This window comes from Aotus nancymaae, unplaced genomic scaffold (assembly GCF_030222135.1).
Source record: "Aotus nancymaae isolate 86718 unplaced genomic scaffold, 86718_ANA_hifiasm-v0.15.2.pri h1tg000011l, whole genome shotgun sequence".
Taxonomy (NCBI): Eukaryota; Metazoa; Chordata; class Mammalia; order Primates; family Aotidae; genus Aotus; species Aotus nancymaae.
This window is the reverse complement of record NW_026988422.1, coordinates 45,904,034-45,919,571: the sequence shown is the minus strand read 5'-3', so window position 1 is coordinate 45,919,571 and position 15,538 is coordinate 45,904,034. Positions and strand designations below refer to the sequence as shown.

The 15,538-nt window shown below is 36.3% G+C and overlaps 1 protein-coding gene across 1 annotated transcript in view; it reads right to left on the bottom strand.

Moving 5' to 3' along the window:
- Positions 1–1,590: 1,590 nt before the first annotated feature.
- Positions 1,591–15,538, bottom strand: part of SYT16 (synaptotagmin 16) — a 103,993-nt gene continuing 90,045 nt past the window's right edge. Inside the window, exon 6 of the mRNA XM_012439654.2 lies at positions 1,591–8,796. Coding sequence (XP_012295077.1) covers positions 8,483–8,796 — 314 coding nt within the window. The 3' untranslated portion in view covers positions 1,591–8,482. The remainder of the gene's footprint in view (positions 8,797–15,538) is intronic.

Sequence of the window (15,538 nt, the reverse complement as noted above, 5' to 3'; positions counted from 1 at the left end):
TCAGTGGAGGTTCATCAACTGTAACAAATACAGCAGTGTGGTGTTCAAAACATTCATGGGAGAGAGGGTTGTGTGTGGAGTATAATGAGAACTCTCTATATTTTATGATCAGTTTTGTTGTGAACCTAAAACTCTAAAAGATAAAATTTATTAATTTCTTAAAAAGTAGATCTCAAAGACCAGCTTTTACCTGAAAATACAGGTCAAATCTTATCCCAATACTATAACAGAAAATATTATAAGAGAAATAAGAAGGTATGCAAATCCTAATTTCTTGTTCACAAACTTAAAATCTATCTTGAAATTAAGTTTTAAAATTCTGGAAAGGACTTTGTATTTCACAATAAAATCGAATTTGCAGCCACATTTGTATGGTGGCATAATAAAAAACTGTATTATAATTTGGTAGAGTTGTGAATGAATAAAGATTATTATAACCCACAAGGAAATGTGGCAAAATTAGTAAGCTTTGGTCAAGGCATTGGCTATAAGGAACTTGACAAAGAAATACTTTCAACAAAGAAACATGGCCCTAAAATGCAACTATCTTAAAATAACTTACATAAAAATATCTTCTAATGTACATGTTCCTCAATCAGAGTTTTTACTGGCAGACTTCTGATATTCTCAAACATCAAGGTCTTTATTAAACAGGATATGTGCACTTTTTTATTATAGACTATGAACTGGGAAACACTAAAAACTTGCTTTCAGTAAGAATTTTTAGGCCATCAAAGATTTTGAGCTAATTTGCATGGAGTAAGACATGTTTAGTAGAATTATAAGCAATAAATCCATTGGAAAACTCCTGCTTTAAAAATTGGCTGAGTCTGGAGAAAAAGTATTGCTCCATCTGCCAAGGTAGGGACACTCCCAGTGTTGACCTTTACCTATTTCATAAGGATGCCCCAAATGTATTCAGTTTTTAAGACTAGTTGTAGTCACAGAGAGGTAAGCAGGGCTCTTTCTTTAGATTGTCACCTCTTTATCTAGCAGCTACTGTTTCCATTTCACTCTTTCAAAAAGCAAAGGATAGCAATGCCTTTGACTATTAAAACACAGAGCTTGGAAGAAATGTGTCAAGTTTGTACAGACTTAGCATTCCAGGTTCTAACTTACTGACTTGCAAACAGCATTCAGTATTTAATTATAAAAGTCAGAATACTAAATATCCCATTTGATGCTATAACTCTTTTCACTGCTGAAATGGAATGCTGCATTTCTTCCCCAGATACAAAATGTAAGCACTTATTTTGAATGGAAGCGTAGACTGACAAATAAGCATATCTATTTCTTAATTAGAGACAGGGCAATAACTTTCACCTTCCCTAAATCCTCTGTCTGTCAAAGTGGGAAAGAGACAATTACAAAAATACATTAAGCCAAAAATTCAAGGTTAATAAAAGATTGTTTACCTGGATTTCTTAACAGAATCTAGTTTTTAAAAAGAATATTTAGACAAAAAGAAATTATTGAACTTAAAATATTGTTTTATCCATCTGCCTTTCTCCAACCCAAGTCTGAAACATTTACACTTTAAATAAAGTTCTTGTTTTCTTTTTGTTTTTTGTTTTTTGTTTTGTTTTCTTTTTTAGACAGAGTCTCACTCTGCTATCCAGGCTGAATGCAGTGGCATGATTATAGCTCGCTGCAGCCTCAACCTCACAGGTTCAAATGATCCTCCCACCTCAGCCTCCTGAGTAGCTGGAACTATAGGTGCACACCACCACACCTGGCAAATTTTTGATATTTTGTAGAGACGAGATCTCACTATGTTGCCCAGGCTGGTCTAGGAATCCTGGACACAAGCTGTTCTCCCATCTTGGCCTCTCAAAGTGCTGAAATTCCAGGCGTGAGCCACCACGCCCAAACTAGAAAGGTCTTTTTGAATGAATAAATTTTGTATAAACTAAAACAAAAAAACAGCAACCAGATACTTCCAGGGGTAAATGAAGTAAACAAAAGTAATACATATATATGGTAATACAATGGGAAGTCAGCCTTCTCATCATCCTCAAAACAGTTAACACTGTCACTCAAAGGCATGAAGTATAAACTCTCCCAGAGAAACCTTAAGGCAGCATTAGTGGAAAGCAGTCAGCGACTGAGCAGCTTCATTCTAAGAAGGGCCTCAGACCTCCATGTCTGTCTATGAGCTTGTTCCATAAAGCCTCGAGCTGTTTCACAGGTTCCACAGTGGATATAAATAAGGTGATTATTGTCTATGTGTCTAGGATACTGTTTTGTGACCCAAGGAAACAAAAACAGTGGAAGCACCATAGGAGAGGAAACTCCCCCTGAGCCTGCCGGCATCCCCAAAGCCCTAAACAAAACCGAAATAGGAACTCTTCAGAGAAAACTTTCTATGATGCAGAGAAAAATCAATGTGGAAAAAATGTCCACAGTGGAAGAGGACAGGCCTGGAGTGTTATTATTGTTGATTCTTTTTTAACGTTGCACATAAATATTAGACTTAGAAGGAACTTTATAAAGGGTATATTCCTGGGTGTCCTCCCATTCTTCTTTAGACAGAACCAAGATTCAAACACAATTGTCTACTTTAAAAAATTTCCAAAGATGATGATTCTGTGACTCCCTACCCCCATCCCCACCTTGGCAATTGCCCCTATAATGCAACCAAGGCTCACTGCCAGTCCAAGGCTTCCTAGACACTTACCCCAATAAATTCAGCCAACTTGTTTCGCCTTCTTCCAATACTCATAACAAGGAACTCTCCTTTTTATGGCATACAGTTAGACTAACTTAACAATTGTATATTGGTAAGCATTATTGTATAATGATGACTAACGGCTTCAATGTGCACTCATAGCACTCCACAGAGATTTTCAGTTCTGTGCCAGCCCAAATAGCATAGTTCTAGACAATGAATACATTTTGAATTAATGAGAAACAACCTTGACTTAATTCTCTAGACTTGATTTAGGGGGATGCTCTGAAATCTATCTGAAATCTATGATTTTAAGTTCTGTGCCACCCCAAATAGCATAGTGCTAGACAATGAATACAATTTGAATTAATGAGAAACAACCTTGACATAATTCTCCAGACTCGATTTAGGGGGATACTCTGAAATTTATCCGTGTGGTCAAGAAGAGAAAGTGTGCGCCATCCCCCTGGTTAGAACTTCTGGATCATTGTTACCAGAAATCACTCCACAGCCTTCTCCCCTCGCATCTAACTCCTTCACCTTCCCTACGTGTTTAATTATTCTCTACTAAAAGCCCTAGGCTAAGTGATTCTTCAATGTCTTCATGTTTCTCCTTAATTGGGATACCTAGGACTCAAAACAGTACTTTGGCAATCTGATGATATTAGGAGTGTAGCCTCGCACTTCCCCATCCCAGATTGTGTTTTGTTTAAAACCACAAGTAGCACATGACTGATTCATGGCACCTGGTTACACTAAACTGGAAGTGGTTTGCTCCTGAAGACTTCTCTAGATTAAATGTCAACAAAGATTTTTCTAAATTCTCCAGAAACTCTCCTCTTTACTCAAGGTCTAAATCACTTGAGAACAAGTGAATATTCTATTATATCAACAAGCCACTCTTAAAAACCATTTTAAAAAGAAGTATCGACTGATAGAATTTCTTTCATTATGATCTCATAAGGAAACAGTGATAAGTAATTTGTTCTGAATAGAGCATTCCAGTCAGGTAAGTTTGAGAGCTGTGCTATTAGACTATTGTAAAATGTTTGCCTATCAGGATGTAAAATGGATATATAATGTAGGTTTTAAAGAAAGTGTTACCCATTTTTTAAAGAGTGTCAGTATAATATCACATCACTTATGTTACTTTTTTGGATCGAAATTGAAATATGTAGTCAAACTGCCGTTATCACCAACTCTTTTGATGACGGCAACAAGGTGCCTTGTCCATGTGTGAATAGGAGAGCTGGGGACAAGGAGAGGCCTGATCCAGCAAGAGGTACACACAAACCATCAAGGTTTTGCACTCCCTCCAAACGAAGGAGATAAATACAAAGACTTGGTTATACCACAGTTGGACGCTATTAGGCTCAGTTTCCTCCACATACCAGGCTTATCTCTGATTAGGCTGTCCCAATGAAGCCTCTTTATTTATAAATCCAGCCTGGCTTCATGAGCCTCTCCTTTTTACAGTTATCTGAAAATTGGTTTTCATTTTTCTCGTGTGTTATAATAACTTTTGCTAGAAAGAGAAGATACACCTTCAATATTTTCTTTTTCAAGCATGACTGTGAGGAGGAACTATGGAATGCTAACTCCATGCCAGGCTCTATGGTAGGCACATGACATCTGTGATTTCACTGATATCTTTTAAGACACCTAATGAGGTAGGTATTATTTCCATTTTCCAGTTGAAGAAACCAGGACACAGGCTGGCTAAGTAATTTTCTTAAGGCCACACAGCAGAGTTTCATGTAAACCCAGGCTAAGATCACAGTTTGTGCCAACTTCGCTGCGCTATGCCAATCTCATTGTTTTAGAACAGTTTCATTTCTTTCATCTTTAAATATCTTTCAGAATTCTACAATTTTTAGAAATGTGATAGCTAGTTGAAATGTCTTTAGGCTTATTAGTTTACTCTCCTTGCATACCACTCCCTGGAGGATGCTAAATGCATCCAACACATTTATTTATTCTTTAATTTTTCCATAGGCATGCCATATAACCTTTTGGTCTTTATTCTGTTGTAAATGGCTTTGCCTAAATGAACAATTTTTGAGACAAAAATACTTTTGCCATTTCAGGACTATCATCTGTCTTAAATAGAATGGAATGTTCTTTAACCATAGTTTCCTCAAAAGTAAAAGGAGACACCGCATGCGTGTTCTAATCCTGTTTCTTTATCAGTAAAGAATATGCCTCCATCTGGTTTTATGACATTTACAAATAATCCTTTCCTACTCACTTTTCTGCTTTTAATATACTAAGTCCTCTGCTGCAAAAGGATAGCCAGGTTTTTAGGAAACCCACAGAGATGTCCACACTGAATCGTCAATTAAATCAAATTGGTGGATATCAGAGAAGCACTTTTATTTAACCTGATGCTAGTTACTGCTTAAATAGTACTTCATCTGGAAAGAAAAGAATTTTGGTTCTCCGATAAGATCATCTAAAGCACAGTGACTGCCCAAGAGGTAACAATAATTCGTAAAATATTATGAAATCTACACATTGAAAAACCAGAAGCTGTGTTTCGGCCACTAGCACCTAAGACTATGGAGAATATTGACATTTGATGTCAGTTAATTGTCAATGAAGGATGTCAGAATTAATAGTGCCTAAAGTGAATGACTATGCAATACTACACTCTTTTCCCTCTCACAAACATGGTGATGATTCTTTCCCAGATTTCATGCGGGTGGAATGCCGAGTATAACACATCCAAAGGCATTACAAATTCTTCTTATGTTAGGGAAGGCAAGACACCCCCACCTCCAACAGTTATGCAGCATCAGCTAAAACAGAGTCCAAAACAACTATGCATCAGACTGGGAGCCAGTGAAGGAGAGGGAACGGAGAGCAGGTGTTTGGCTGCCTGGTGAATGGTCCATTTAAAAATTCAACAATAGTCAGAGAGGAGCAGGGAGTACAACAGCCACCACCATAATTGGTGAAACTAGCATTTCTCAATTCAGTGCAGACTCACACCAGAAAAGAAGGCACACTATAAAGCAGATTTCCATAAACCCAGCGCATCATTTACTCTTAACAATATTATTTTGAAAGCATGCTCTTCAGGCAAAATCGCTGAAAGACCTACTCATGCAACAAAAACCAGTGCTGCGTCAACGTGAAATCTCCCAATGAGATATTAATCATTAGCTAGAAGAAACAGGCAAAAGCAGGCTTTTTTCACTGCAGAACCAACTAATTATCTTTCATAACTCTTTTGAAAACCAAATGTAAAAGCTCAAGCGAAAAACATGTTAAATGCATTTATGTCTAGACTTTGCCAAGAAAATAAGGGAGTGTAAGTGCACAAAATCAAAAGATCTTACTAAACTAGAATTTCAAATCAAGGTAAAAAAATCAGCCACATATTATAATGTATCTTGGCTTCAGCATTTTAGATTTATACAATCAGCTGAGGGTGAATGTTGATGTATATTCAAGATGCACATGCATCCTATTTGGTGAGTAGCACCAACACGGTAAAATTATAAAAATAAAAAAATGCTTTTCAGGCATTCCTTCCCTTAAAATGCTCCTTCCTGTAAACTGTATCATAAGCAGACCAGTGGAAGGCAGATGAGGCACACCAATATCTTCATTACACCAGCAGAAAACCTTAAGAAAGGGTGGGTCTTGGGAACAGAAAATGAAGTATAGGTGATTATTGGGTATCATGAAACAAGGATGCAGCATCATGTAGAGTAGGAAAATGTCAGAGGGAAAAATTCAGGGCTGTCTGTACAATATACACAGATTTTTTTCAAATGTAAATTTGAAAATGAATGCTGCTATTATGTTACTGCATAAAGGAAAGCATAGCGAGGCTGTTCTACTTCCCTTTAAACACAAGGCATAAAGAGTAAGAGATGTGAAAAGCCAATTCTTTGTGCCGCTACTTAATCAATCACACTCAGTTCTACTCAATGACTTAGCCACGCTGCAAAGACCACTCAGCAGTTAATGGATATAATGCTGGAAAAGCACTCTGAGGTCTCCCAAAGAAAGGTAGGGTAAAAAACCCACAGAAGCATGGTTTTATTACTTATTCCTAATAACTGAGCAGTCGTATATATGAAACTCCCACGACCTGAAAAGTATTTAAGGTATTAATTTATTTGGAAAATTCTCATTCTTCCATATGAAATCATTTCGTTCAAAGACTGAACCCTGAAAGCATAGTAGAGTTATCCTGTGCCCTAGTCTGGGTTTGTCAGGATAACCATTACACACTGTAAGGAATAAATATGTTCTTCAAGTGTTACAGCCTACGCTTACAATCTGTCAAAACGTGGCGCTGAGGAGGAGTTATGTGTTTTTAACTGTACACAGCCATCACTAGCTATCACTCTTCCCACAGACAGGAAAAAGTCCACAATGAAACACAGAAACTAAAAATAAGTGACTGAGCAATTGCTCAGAAGAGCTGCACATTGAGCACAGGGGTAAATGTACATATATTCTTTCCCTACTTTTTTATTACTGCCAATTGTAAGTAATTGAAATTAAAGGCCCAGGCCTAAGAATAAGGAAAATAAACATGCACTGCATAAATATGTAAAAGTAAGTAGTAAGTAAAATCCCATGCTCATAACCACACAAGATCAGTGTTCTCAACGGCACATGCCCAGATTGCAACTAGTGACTAATATATGCTGCTGCGAATGCCATAAAAAATGACAGTTATAGGCACTTCAAATGCTCAAAGAAAAATTTTATGTCATTCCACACAAGCTGGAAATAATTCTTCACTCACAGGTGTCACAACATGTTCACTTGGAAGAGTCACTCAAATCGATATTTATTAAAGACCCACTGTGTGCAATTTACTATGCTCTAGTGATGGAAAATACTCAATTTAAAAAGAGCATGGTTTACATGCAGTACATTCAAAATATTAATATATGAGTATATATAATTGAACATAGAAAAAGTATAATCCAAAAGAACACCAGAATCAGAAAAATCAATAAATCTATGACTGAAATAGTTTCGTTTTGCTTTTTTTTTTTTGTTTTCTTCTTATCTGTAAGAACATATTGGCTGAGAAAGACAGCATAAAAACCTTAAAAGTTACAAGTTTGAAATCTTACATATTCAAAAGGAGATAAGTTGTCTTAAAACAGTAGTTTCCGAACTCTTTTCTTGCTTCAAAATGATTCATTTAACCAAACTCATAGAAACCATAAAATATAAGATAAAAGAGGTATTTAATTAATAAATATTTATTTTATAAGTGCAAGTTTATAATATTTACTTGTTAGGTAAATAAGTGACTAAGCAATTGCTCAGGTTTCTTTGATAAAGAGAAAAATGTGAAATAAGAGTTTACGGATTAAAGTTAGATTCTTCTATGAGCCTCAGCATCTGATTCATTTCTATATTTTGGAGGTTTTTTTGTACCATATTAAGAAAATTCTGATTCATCCACATAAATGGTTGCAAATGGTAACATTTAACAGCTCCCTTGCAATCTCAGGTTACTCTTCAAGCAAACAAAGATAGCAGGAGAAGCTTCACCCCATGCCCTGAACCAAAACTTGATGATCTATTGGCACAAATTAACTCATCTGTGGTATAACACTTTCCATATGGACACTTCACTGTGTATGTGGGTTTTTAAACTTACAATATTTAAATCCAAATCAAACCACTGAGAAACCCGAAACTCCCACTCACAATGTCCTAGGGGTCAGTGGATTCTGTTTTTGAAACCCTTGCCAGGACACACTGACTTGGTGTCAGTAGACAGCAACACAGGTAACCAAGGTAGACACAGCACACAAATGCAGGTAAGCAAACCTAGGATTCCAGCAAAGCGTGCCATCTGCAGATCTGCTGGCCTTTGGTTTCCTTCATCTCCTCCCAATGATCTTGCTCCTCCTCTCCACTGCTGTTCTGGCCCAGGGCAATCCAGCCAATCATCTCTTTACGCTTCATAGTACGCCTGTTATAAACGGAAATCATCAACGTGACATCAGACAGCTGAAAGAGGGCCACCTGGAAAACAAAGGTCTCCTTATAGACAGGATTGGGTTGACCACGCCGAATGGATGTCTTGCAGCGGGACATCTCTTGACCCACGGAATTGAGGAGAAAGAGTTTTCCATATGTATCTAAGACAAAAAAAAGGGGGGTGGGGGAAGATGAGAAACATTAGTGCTCTCTGTTGGCTAGATTAGTTGTAACATTTATATGGGCTACAAATTTCTCTTTTCAACATACAGATCATTATCCTTAACCCTGGTTCCTGCTGTTGGGCAACACATCTTGTGTGAATTATTAAGGAAGGGAATTATTACCTTGAATGCCTAATGTTTCATGTGGCTCACTGTCCAGCACACATTGCTGATGTTCATTAGCACCTCTCCATGCACAGCGTGTATACATAAGAGCACAGGCATATGTGCAATGGTGTTTGTGGGCAGGCACAGTTCTTCATCTGCATTTATTTATGTAACAAGATAAATATACACATTTTGCTCTACATGGTTTTTTTCATAGTCAAATTGCTATTTTATGCCTAAATTGGAGAAATCTCTTCTCACTCTCTACATATTCATGTGTAGCGGGGGAGGGAGAGGGAGAGAAACAGACAGACAGACAGACAGACAGACAGACAGGGTCTTGCTCTGTTGCCCAGGCTGTACAGTGGCATGATCACAGCTCACTCCAGCCTTAACTTCTGGGACCAAAGCGATCCTCCCCCATCAGCCTCCTGAGTAGCTGGAACCACAGGCATGTATTACCATGCCCAGCTAATTTTAAATTTTTTTCTGTAGAAATAGGGTCTCCCTATGTTGCCCAGGCAGTCTACATACATATCCTTTGGACCATCTCATCCACTCCCATAGTTTCAGTGACATCTACTAAGTCCATAGGTCTGGCCTAGACTTCTCTCCCAAACTCAAGATCCAACTGAATACTGCACTTCCCTTGAAATCCTACACACATCTCACAGTCAATATGTCCCCAACTCTAAACATTTGCTGTTCCAGTGTTCCCCATCCCTGTGAATAGTAGCATCATTTACCCAATTATCCAAGTCAGAAATCAGAACCTCATTTTTCACAAGGCCCACTTCCTCATTCGCAGTCCACCCAGTAACCAAGTTCTGTTGATTCTACCTCCGAAACAGCTCCCAAACCTACCCACTTCTTCCCATCCCCAGCGCCTCTGAACTCCGTGTACACTTAAGCTCAGGTCACCAGCATTTCTCACCTATATTACTGCACATTTCCTCACTGACCTCCTAGTCAGGGGATTGCCAGAGTGATCTCTGTAAAATGCAGATCTGGCCATGTCACTCTCACTAATAAACATAAACGAAGTCTTCAATACTTTCCACTAGTCTCAGGATAAAAGCTCAATTTCTTGGTGTAGTCTCTCTTCTTTAGCCCTATCTTCTAGTCTCATTGCTTACCACTGCTGCCATTATACACTGCATTCTACTACATCAAACTTCCTTCTTTCGTCCAGCCCAATTTGTTCTCCTTCCCTTTCTCATCTGTATATGCTCATGCTCTGACATCCCAACTGATGCTCAGCCTCCTATGACTTTTGTTCATTAAGTTCAGTTTGGATATCACTTTATCTGGGAATATTTGCTGACCTTTCAGACCTTTTTCCTTCACTCCTACCAGTTCCGATAACCATCACATAGTCTCTATTAAAACCTAGTTTTAGCCTGTCTCAGCACTTATCACCAGTATTATCACTGCCTATTTACTCATCTGCAAAGACATAGTTTCCCAATGGTAGAGAGAGGGATTGCCTTATTAACCACTGTACATCTGATGCCTAGCTCATGCCTACCATGCACTAGACATTCAATAAATATTTTATAATGAATGTTCATGCCTAGTCAGGAAGCTCAACTTTCTTTTTCTTTCTGTCTCAAGTTTTCAAACTTGTGCAATGAAGCTAAACCTCCTCATTGTATAACCCCTTCACTAGAATGCCAGAAAACAGTGACTAGCCTCATTATATAAAGGAAAGAGAACATACAAATTTTACCAACATGATCTCCTTTTGCTAAAATTCCTGAATGGAACCATCATAAAATAATTACCTCCTCAATTACATTTTTATTAAAATCAATGTATAAATGTCCTGACCTTTATCTACAAATTTTACTATTGACATGTGCACACTATTCTCTTAAAAAATCAAAATGTTAGGGTGTTTCCCAAATTCTGTCATTCTGTACATTCTGTTCGATGCAGGCAGCAAGCTGATTAGTGTTTACTCCTCATTTTCCCACCTAACGACCAGTCAAAGTTTTTAAAGCATAAACGCAGATCTCTGTAATTTACTGTTCTCTCCAAGAGCACTGTAAGATAGGAAACAATTACAACCTGCAGTTTTCTATGTTGATCTTTTTCTATTCCAGTTTGATGTGTTATTTTATGCACTTATCTGCTGAGAAACACAAGGTGTGAAATTACACATCAGGTGTGAAAACACTTCTCTCTCTCAGAAACAGGGTTCTCTACTCTTCAAACTGTTCTACAGAAAAGCTGTCAGAAAACCAGCAATGAGGGAGTGGATTTGTGTTTCTGAAGCTGCATAGCTACATGATTCCTGTAGAAAAAGTTCAATCCAGTCACCAAACTGATTGGGCAATTCTGCTGCCAGGTATAGCAGTGGGAATTGGGTTAATCTTGCAAGCAAAAGCATGTTCATTTCACAAAGAGAGCCATTTTAAGCTTTATCCTGTCATAAGAGTATTTCCTAATTATGAGAAAGGCCACTTACTACCAAACCACTATCACTGAAGTTGGATTGTATGTGTATAACTCAGAGAAATAATAATAATAATCTTATAAGCAATCCAGTCTGAAGACACCAGACCAAAGGAAGGAAAATGTTCATTGTTCTACTTCAAAAGGGAAACTTCTATTAACACTAATAATGCACTTACTTCTTAACTTCCAGAGCAGAGGCTGTGTCCAGGAAATTCTTCTTCTATGGAATAGTTGGAGAACGTGGCCAGAGTCTTTTGGGATTCAGTGACTTACTCTGATGAACACCAGTCAGAATGAATGGAGAAAGACTCTAGCTAAGTAAATATACCATTTAAATAAGCTCTGTTTTAATCTTTGGAAACTGGTAATAGTGGCAACAAAACAATGATGAGGAGTATTTTCACTTCTGGTGATGATTCAGAAAGCTTTACAGTATCTTTAGTAACTCAGAACCATTAGCAAAACATTGAATGGGTCATAATCCTTTGACAGCCTTGTCAACTACTTTACTAGTCACTTGCCTTTTTCTTGTTAAAGGAAGATGCCACTTGTACTAAAATATTTATAATAGTACATAATCCCTAAATTATTATGGCACGAAAGTATGTTATTTGGAACTCAGAAGGCATTTTTCCAAAGAAACAACATGGTACCCAGTAGTTAGTTATATAGCCCACACAAAATAACTACCTATTTGCAGCATAATTTTCTACCAATTGCTGAGCTGAGCCTTGGCCTAGGGGTCAGAAGAACGATGATTCTCTGGGATACAGGGCAAGAGAAAGAAATTTGGCCATTTAACCTTCCCTTCTCTTTTATTAATATGTATAAAGGATTTTAAATGTATATGAGAAAAAATAATATCACATATACTGACAGGATATTTAGAATTTCTCATATATACTACTAATGTTTCTGCTTGATTGATTTTTAAGAAATAAAACATTGCAATTAAAGACCCTTTAGTTTCCCTCTTTGATCCTGTCCAACTTCTTTTCTCACCAAAGGTAACTACTATCTTGGATTTGGAGTTTTTCATTTTCATGTCTGTTTTTAAACTTTTACTATATAAATAGATGTAAATACAGGTGTACAAAATATATTTAATAGAATTTTTCACATTAGAAAAATTTAACATTGTGGTTTATGTCTTTCAAAAAATTATTTAATTTTCCATTATTTTATATTATCTCTATGTATACATGTATGTGATTCATTTATTTTACCTTGTGTATAATATTCCAGTGTATTAATAAATTATAATTCATTTTTCCATTCTCTTAATTAATGGACATTTAATTGCTTATAATTACCAAAAATTAAAAATATTTCAGTGAACATTTTTCTCTATTTTGCATTATACGAATATTCAAAAATTTCTCTAAGATATACCTAGGAGTGAATGGCTGTGCTCTTTACAAATTCTAGACACAAATCTTTGCTAGTTATGTTAATTGCAAATACCTTCTACCTGCCTTTCAGCTTCATTTATAGTCATTTGCAGTGCAAATGTTTTAAATTTTGTGGAATCAGGTTTATTGGTGTCTTCTTTTAAGTTGATGCTTTTTTAAAGAAACCCTACCCAAACTCAACAGTCTCCCATATTATCTTCTGAATCTTAAGATCTGGTTTTTCACATTTGATTTTTAATACAGCTGTAAATGAGCTTTGCATGTGGTGTGAGGTAGGGATCTAATTTTTTTTCTATATGGGAAGGATTATTCATTAAATAATCTATTGTCTCCTCACTAAGTTGTAATAGCATGTCTGTCAAATATCAAGTTTCCAAGCTTTGGTGTCTTTCACTAAGTCTGAGAATATTTATTATCATCATTTTATAATATGTCTTGATATCTGCTAGGGATAATCCCTCTACCATCTTTTTAAAAGCTATTTTAGTTATTCTAATCTCTTGCTGGGTTTAATTGGCTCTTGCATATGAATTTTAGACTGAGCTTGCCAAGTTCTGTAAAAAACAAAACAAGATTAAAAAAAACAAATTACAGCAAAAATACTAAGAAACACTTAGGATTCTGATTGTTATTGTACTGGACGTATAGATTAATTTGAAAAAAAATTGTTTTTACAATATGGCTTGTTCTTGCTAATGAACATAGTATATATAGATGTGTGTGTGTGTCTGTGTGTATATGTATAGTTTCCCTTTGTGTCTTTCATAAAGTTCTGTTATTTTTCTATGATTTTCATATTCATCTTTTATTATCTTTTGGTATCTCAGATATTTTGTTGCTATTATACATAGTAATGTTTTAAAGCTCCACTTTCTGATTGTTGCTGATGTATTATAACACAACTGACTTTATATAAGAAATATTATTTTACAGATTTTTATTTTTAATGTTGATAATCATTTGCTGCAAATAATGGCAGCTTTATTTCTTCCTTTAAATCTTTAAATATATATTTATTTCTCTTATTCTACTGAACTGCCTCAAGCTTCCAGTATAATATTAAACAAAATTGATGGTGGGAATGCTTATTTTGCTTCTGACTATAAAGGGATTTGAGGATTAAGAATGATAATTGGTAAAGATTTCCTTAAAATATCCACTGTGAAGTTGAGCAAGTTCTTCTCTGTGCCACATGATTAGTTACTGATATTTACTACCACATCCACCATTCTAAGATCTTTCCTGGGTGAAAGATATAAATCCCTAAAATTACATTCCCCTAAATCTCTTATCATTAAGGTTCCACTAATGAACGCTATTTGCAAGAGACAGGAAAGTGGAAGGAAAGAGAGCCCCAGTTCCCTAGAAAGAGTTGCAGGCATGTGTAGGCATTAGTAAATGACAATAGAAAAATTTTGCCCATAGTGATCATTAGTAGATGAGAATGGAAAAATTTTGCCTATAGTGATCAACGATCCCTATAAAAATCACCTGTTTTGTGTGCACACAGTTTAGAGCCTACTGACATCTTTCCTGTTATGCTTTGTACTCCTGAACTTCCAGAAAACAGTCTTCCTGATCTTTACTCCCTTGTCTTCCAATGTTTAACCCAATAATAGCTTCTGACCAAGCTTACCTGGAATATTTGGTATTTCCTGAAAATGTGTGACTGATACAGTAATTGGTAACCTGAAATGGAATGTTGCTATCATAGAAATAAAATAAGAATGGGGATTGGCCTAGAAGTTGTGTGTCAAGTAATGAAGAAACTAACAGCAAAGGCTATAACAGTGACATCATAATCCTTATTATGAGATGGTAAAACTGCCACCTGCTATAACTAGAATAAAGAACATGTGCCTAATGAGTTTGTTGCTTTTGAAAAAGAAATTGAAAAACAGAATGTTAAAAGTAAAAGTAGGTATTCAGTACTACTGGCTGCATTTAGAGGGAAGAGGGGAAAAGTTAAGCTTAGGAAGGAACTGACCAGTATGCAAGAAAAAAGAGAAAATACAGAAATTCAGACCTCTTGTGGCTGGAAGAGTTTAATGATTCCACATCTCTAAAGAAAGAGATTTTAAAAGGCTTTGAGACACAAAGGCCCAATAAACTGTCTCAGGTGAATAATGTGATATTTAATTCAGGTTAAATATCAAATTAAGGGTGTGGTCTTTACACCAGATTTGAATTATCTAAGCCATGTGACTGAGTTCTGAAAAATGGAATATGAGAAGTGATAAATGTCACCTTCAATCATAGTTATATTCAACCACTCCCACCCAAGCAAGAAATCTCCCATGCTGTTTCTTCCCTTTCCGTGACAATAATGGAGGCCACATTATGAATATCATCACCTCAGTAAATAGGGAGTGCCTATATTCCTGAGTTACAGCTTAGAGAAGAGTCACATGACTACTTTGGACTGTAATGCAAAGAAGAAATAAGCATTTGCTGTGTGAAGCCTCTGAAATAGCAGGGTTTAATCGTCACTGCATCATAGCCTAGTCTATATTAATACATCTATTACACATCTACTAAGATTTCTGTCAGTAATGAAAAGTGCATTTTGCCAAAAGTAACTTTTTGTATCTACTGAGATAATCACAATTTTTTTCAAGAATTTTATTTTTTAATCAAAAGCTTTTATTTGCATCTACTGAGATCATCATAAGTCTTTCTCATAAACCAGTTAATATGGT